The following is a 7,303-nucleotide window of genomic DNA, read 5'->3' on the forward strand; positions in this document are numbered from 1 at the left end:
TGAGCTAAAGAACTCCTAGAAATGTCAAAAACTGAAAGAGGAGATAGATTTTTTCTGTAAAAAACTTTCAAAACGACCATTTTTGACATTTTTTCTTCCGGAAAACGACCATACATGAATCTATAACCACTAATTAATTTCTTAAGAATTATTTGAATCATCTTGGAACTCCACAAAATCAGATAAAAAATTCTGAAATTATGGTTTTAGACCTGCAATTGTGATCGCGCCAAACTTTTTTCTGTAGATCAAAAATTAATTTGCAGTTCGGAATTGTTCTGTGGGAGAGCGTGCTGCGCTGAAACTGAAGTTCTCGTTTTGGTGCCATAAAATTCTTTGGCAGGAGTCCCCAACAAATTTGAGATGTTTCCGAAATATTAATTTATATATTTGGATGTTTTAACTTCATGACATATCGAGATAACCAAGTTCCTGACATCTTATTCTAAACTCTTAAAATGAAGAGCCCATGGGCAAGCCCGGAAATGCAAGTCCGGAAATTCAATATTTTCTGGTTCTTCTGACATTCTGTTTTCTTCACCAACTCTTAAATTTCCTCTGATCACCTTGTATGATCACAAAATCAACCAGAGTGTATTATCTACAAATTGTGCTAATACATGTTAGCACGTGCTGCTAAAACAACAAAATCAGCTGTAATCTGTCGGCAACATTTCCGTCAATAAGAATTATTACCTCATTGGCAGAGGAGGAACAGGTGAACCTGGATAACAATGATCTTATTTTATGTTTGAAGTGTAGACGTAGTAGTAATAGAAAATTAATGCGTTTGTGACGCAATTTCTAAATATGTGAAACTTTTTTTCAGAATTGGAAACATGTTTTGACCTAATTCGGTTAGGTTCAGGATCTTTTTTTGCAAAACGTCACGTTTCAGCAAGTGTCCGAAACATTTTGGAGAACGGAGGTTCTGGAAGTCTTGAAGGTGTGGGGGACATAAACAAAGAAACTGTCTCGACATTTTGTTCAAGTGAGTCTCTCGAGGAGTTGAACTTCTGGGACGAGTATTGAAGATGCGGTGCCGCAATCGACTAAGCCATGCGGACGAGACTAGAGCAGGCAACGGATGTCATAAACAGAATAAACAGATTATACAAAAAGGTCTATCCAGTTTGACCGGAAACTATAACCTTCGCAGTATTTCCGGAAAAAAATCAAATGAAAAAGCACGATCTGTTAAATAAAAATTGTTATTTATTTCTTTGGAAAAAAACTCATTTCATTATGCAATCACAGTGAGGTCAGAATTGAATCAAAATTTAAAAATCAAAGATAAAAATAGATCAATGTAGGGTATTCTAACATTACTTATGGTCAACTCTGTACATATTCCAAATCGACAATGCAACGTATGTAATCCATAGGCCCACGAAAAACAGTGTAGACAGAGTCTTTGGACCAAATGGACCACCCAGCTCTCCTTGTCCAAATAGAGCCAATTTCCTTCGAAGAACCAATACAACCAAAAACAGAACAGAACAGATCATGAACACGGTGACGCTGAAAAAAAACTTCGAATCACATGAGTAATCCTATCTTCTTCTTTTTTTGCAACAACTGATCGCCACGTGCAACCCAAAACGACGTCACTAATATTGTTTGGGCAGGAAATTGACATACTAAATGTAGGCGTAGTAGAAAATGTTGCTCACCTGAAACCCAAATCACCAGCGTCCACACGGAATGATTCTCCCTTTGATGCCCAATAAAGGGAGGCGATGACCCATGGGAGACCTAATCCGAGGAAGACGTTCACCGAGTTTGAGCCAGTCACATTTCCGACAGCGTTGTCAGCAGTGTCGTCCTACAAAGATTTTTCGATGTTTAACATAAAAAGCCTTTTTAAACGAGCTACTAAAAATACAAATTTTAAATCTGAGAAGTTCGTTGAGACCCTATTTTTTGTTTAAGAAATTGTTGTCGAATTAAAAAAGTGACACCTGAGAGTTTGAAAACTTTTGCTTTTTTTGATCTACAAAAAAGCGCGGCAGAAACGTAATATTTCAGACCTTTGGCTCGTTCGAGCTACTTTCGCGTTTAAGTTTAGTTTTTTTGCTGAAAAATGGATTCTAGAGATGCTAGCGATCATTTTTATACCAAGAAATCAAAATTTCGTTCAGAAAATCACACTAAATTCACATAAATAAATTTGTTATCTACAGTATCCGTTTTCGCTCCACCCCCTCGTAAATCGACACGAGCGCCGTCTACGAGATTTTCAGGTGTCATTTTTTTAATCCGACAAAAGACAAATGATTCGGATCATACCCACATTTTTGGGTCATTGGGGTACGAAGTCCTCAATTCGGGGGTACAAAACACCTTAAAAAGGCGAATTTTGTACTCTCGAATTGTGGATTTTGTACCCCTAAATTTCTTTGCACCTCGTTGTACCCCCTCGAATTGTCGCACCCTCCAAATTATGTGCCAAAATTACTCAATTTCGGTGAAATAAGAAGATTCTAATGAATTTCGGACCCATATGGTAGGCGCAGTGATTTTTCAATTTATCAATTGATAACTCACACTTTCGGCTGCAATTTTCGATGCAAAAGTATCTGGAAGAGATGTTCCAAGAGCAACCAAAGTGATCGCAGTGACCGCATCTTTCAATCCAACCATACATCCGAAAATCGATGCAACATCTCCAACAACAGCAGTTACAAATCCAATAGCCACGAGAGCCACCACAAAACATGGATATCCGTAGAAAATAGTCGGTGGTGGTAAGAAGGCAAAAGCAAACTTCCATGGGAATGCAAGAGCATGAAGTATACAATCGGATACTGTAGCGTTCGCAAGATCTCCAGCGTTTACAGAAACTGCATTCAGAATTTGTTCCTTCCACGTGGCTTTTCCAGGTCTCAGCTGTCTCATATAATGTCCCATGAGCTTATGGACATTAGTGATATTTTTCAAGACATTATCATCAGAAATAATAGTGATTGTAGTTTTTCTTCTTGTTCCAATTGTTGCTTCTCCCGCTCCAACTTTCATTAGTTCAACAATGAATGCTTCATCCTTCTCATCCATTTTATCATCAATGATATCGATATCAATGTATTTCTCATATTCTTGTCCCTCGAAAGTTATTATTCCATCCTTAACAGATGTATAATCCTCTCCTTGTTTTGCAGTCACATCTTCTGTTTCGTAATGAACTCGGAGGGATTCCTTCAGTTTTCCACCTCGTCTGGTAACAAAGGACCTAGCGAATCCGGCGTTCTCTTTGACAATCTGCAAGTTTGGGCTACTTGATATTATACAGTCAGAGTCCAACGATCAAGAACAGCTTAAACCGGGTCATTTCTCGAGAAGCCAAGTCTATCTAGTTCCTCATAACCAAAGAACTCACATAATTTGGTTTAACAAATTCCACAACTGGTCCTCCTAACATCATTCCAGACTCATCCGGCATTTTGACTCTTGCCACGTTGCATGCTCCCAGTCGAACCTTGGTGTCTTCATCTTCATCTTGAATCTTCAAATGAACATAGAACACATCGTTTGGTCTCCAGTTAGCCGCATTAATCAATTGAATGTTTATCTGAAACTCATGAATTCAGAAGACGTTGTGCAATCTTCTTGATACCGTCTTATGAAGCTCTCCTGGGCTGAACTGAAGAGTTTCAGACTTGAAGAGGAAATTCAAGTCCTTCTTTGCCAATCCATTAACCGTTGAGTAGTTTACTGTGAATTTGGAATCCATGTTTCCTTTACGAACAATCTGCAAAAATGGTCATCCTTGATCAACCCATCCTTCTTTGACTAATCTTATATCTTTTAATCCAGACTAATCTTATAATTTACGATGTTTGCCCCAGCTGAGAACCACGTTGCTGTCTTTCTATGAAACAAAAGATAAGCTATAGCTACTTCAAAAACAGATTATGATTTCATTTGGACTTAAATCCGCCCTTGTCTTATTCGCTATTGTTTGTGATGTAATCAGCGAAATGAATTGTATATAGAGAGAATTAGGGATCCAGAAATTAGGGAAATTTACCTTTAGGGATACAGTCTCATCAGTAGAGTCAACTCGGTATATGCGAGCGGAGAATTCTACGAGTGTCTTCTCTGAAAATCATAGAAATAGGAATTACCGTAGAAACTGTAATAGAGGGTCTCCTAATTATCAACTTTGAGCCAATATATCTTGGTTCCGGTCAAAGATATAAAAATATGTCAATTGATAAAATGTTTATCATATTATCAAAAGTATTAGGTTGGCGGGAAAGTCTTTGTCACTCTGTTTGTTTAATCACTGTTCTCGTATATGGAGGCTGTGTATGATATCGACTCTAGTGAATAACAAGGTGATAAGAACCTTCCATATAAACAAGTCCCCATTTCCTTCCCTGCTCCTCATCTGTAATTGAAACGATATGTTTGTTCCCACTGCTATTCACATCAGACATGTTTTGATTTACCTCTTCCTATCTCACACCACGATGAAGGATTCGGAAACTTTCTTGAAGAATGTGTACAACACACATGCCCCTCACTACAATACTATTCGCAATTGGTTCCATCGTTTCGAAAAAGATGACTTCTCGCTCGATGAAAAGGATCGCTCTGGGAGACCCCGTGAGTTGGATTTGGACAAGCTGAAGCACGCATTGCAATCGGATCCATTTCAATCTAGCCGTGAACTAGCTGTCACATTCGGAGTTCACCATAGCACAGTCCTTGAAGGTTTGAAGTCTCTTGGAATGAGAAAACTTTTTGGTCGATTCATACCTCATCACCTGACTCAAGCCAACCTTGACCGCCGAGTCGACGATTCGATTACTCTTCTCACTCTCCACGCGGGCGATCGATGGCTGGACCGGCTAATAACCGGAGATGAGAAGTGGGTCTTCTACGATAATCACCACAGGAAATCCCAGTGGGTTGGAGAAGGAGAGAGCCCACAGGATGTCCCCAAACCCGACCTTCATCCGAAAAAAGTTATGCTCTCTGTGTGGTGGGGAGTGGACGGCCCCATCTACTGGGAACTTCTGCCCGAGGGCAAAACAATAACTGGAGACCTCTACACTACTCAACTACGAAACCTCAAGAAAGCAGTCGACCGTTGGCCCTGAAAGACAAGAAAGTGTACTATCAACATGATAACGCTCGTCCACATGTTTCGAAACAAGTGAAGCAGGAGCTGATGGGATATGGATGGAATGTTCTCCCTCACCCCCCGTATTCTCCTGATCTTGCTCCTTCCGACTATTGGTTATTTGGCGATATGACACGTGCCTTCGAAGGAAGAAGCTTCAATTCCCGTGGAGCGGTCGAAGCGGCACTCAAACAATACTTTGCCTCACGCCCGGCTGGATTCTACCGCAATGGAATCCATAAATTGAGGGAACGTTGGAGACATGTTGTTGATAATGATGGACAATATAATTAATTATTCGGTTATTTTTTCTTTGAGAAATAAACTATTGAAAAAGTGACAAAGACTTTCCCGCCAACCTAATATTTTGTCAATTAACATGTTTTTGACATCTTTTATAGGAATTGAGATAATTGAGCTCAAACTTAACAGTGTGGGGACCCTTCTATTACAGGTTTCACGGTAGAAACCCACTTTTATTTCCACCATCCGTACTTTCCAGTTTTTCCAACTTCTGAACTTCCTCTTCTTCACTTTTCCTCCATGATGAGGACAATTGACGAACGGCACGGATACGGTAGTACAGACGATCATGGCTCTGGAAAAGTAAAAATTTTAAAAACTTCCCTTTCTACCCAAAAACCAACCAATCTCCTATTAACTCTATATGCCAAAATCTTTGCTTGATCTTCTTCGGATAGAGACGGATAAGTTTGGGAAATAGTTCTAGTCCATCTTCTGACCGTATCCAAATGTGGCACCGCATCAACAACATCAGCATTCGTATCCTCATGAGTTAAACTAAAAGTGCTCGCCCATTTATTGATTTCACTACTTAGTTTTTCTGGTTTATCATCTTCCTTTCCTCCATCTTGCTGGGCCAGTTCAAGCTCTTCATGAAGATCCGTTGCACGTTTTTTCTTCCAGATTTCAGCATCCACAGCGTAGGAAATTACAACAAGAACTATGAAAAAGAGCAATGTAAGTATTGCTTCCCAGACATCAACAACGTTCGGAGTGATTACAATCAGAACCTTAAAAATTTTAAATTTCCACTCAAATACTTGCTCCTTCCTCCTATATCCCTTACCAAGAACACCCAAATATACGCAAATGTTCCAAAGAATGCAGTAACCATGAAAACTCGATACATTTCGATTCTTTTCGTAGCCTGTCCAACAGCAAATACACAAATCGCGGAAATACAAAACAGATTGAATGCAGCTGATCCAACAATTGTACCAGGTCCCAAATCTCCTGCTTTAAAACCGTTTCCAACTATTTCAATAATTGATAAAAGAATTTCAGGAGCTGATGATCCAAGAGCCATCAATGTTAAATTGGCGACAGTTGGATTCCATATCCGAATATATTCGAATTGTTCTTCTTCTTCTTCTTCGCCTTCTTTTGATACCAATCTTCCAATTTTCTTTTGTCTTTTTACTTTTCTTGTTGCACTCGTGATTTGCTCAATTGAGCACATGAAAATGTCAGCGGCGATTGCGATGCCTGAAAAGAGACAGTCGTGTGAAACCTGTTTGGCCAACTATTTTATCAGTGTGGGAATATCAGCTGATAATGTTTTCTAGACAAAACTGACAATTTCCTTTTTTGCTGACTGCTTTTTCTTTGATGAACTAGCTAATTAAAATTATTTGGATACTTGAAAGAACTGTCAATTGATCTTAACAAGTAAGTAGTCTGAAGATCTCAGAATCCTTCGGAACGTCGAAAAAATCTTCCAATAAAATTGTCTCATTATTACTGTAGATTCATGAATAAAAACTGAAAAAAAGACTCACCCAAAAAACAGTAAAATAATCCAGCCAAATACAAAATCGCATTCCGTGGAGTCGTTTCCAGAGCCGGTATCAAAATGCCATGTTTACATGTCAAATTGGCCGAATAACTCATGTTTGAGAATCTGGAAAAATTTAGAGGTTGAAACAAAAAACCTAGTAAAGTTGAATAAATATGGGCGGGAGCAGGAAATGTGATACTTGGATATTAAATAGGTCACAGTTTTCGAATAGAAACAATACCATTATTTTGGAAACTAAACGAAAACTTTGAAAAATTGTGATCAGTCTCATGGGGAGTTTCACTAGGATTTAAACTACCGTAAACAATGAGCTCATATGTCTCGATTCCTGTAAAAGATGTAAAAAAAATGGT

The 7,303-nt window shown here is 38.8% G+C and overlaps 1 protein-coding gene across 1 annotated transcript; it reads right to left on the reverse strand.

Moving 5' to 3' along the window:
* Positions 1-1,325: 1,325 nt before the first annotated feature.
* Positions 1,326-7,042, reverse strand: Cbr-ncx-3 (the record flags this gene model as incomplete). The annotated part of the gene is made up of 10 exons (XM_045235966.1): positions 1,326-1,521; positions 1,674-1,825; positions 2,548-3,258; positions 3,377-3,568; positions 3,614-3,748; positions 4,028-4,098; positions 5,603-5,726; positions 5,776-6,162; positions 6,219-6,637; positions 6,931-7,042. 10 exons carry the CDS (start codon positions 7,040-7,042, stop codon positions 1,326-1,328), a joined length of 2,499 nt encoding a protein of 832 aa, XP_045096284.1.
* Between the last annotated feature and the right edge of the window lie 261 nt (positions 7,043-7,303).

The sequence above is a fragment of the Caenorhabditis briggsae genome (genome assembly GCF_000004555.2).
Source record: "Caenorhabditis briggsae complete genome, chrIV, whole genome shotgun sequence".
NCBI lineage: Eukaryota > Metazoa > Nematoda > Chromadorea > Rhabditida > Rhabditidae > Caenorhabditis > Caenorhabditis briggsae.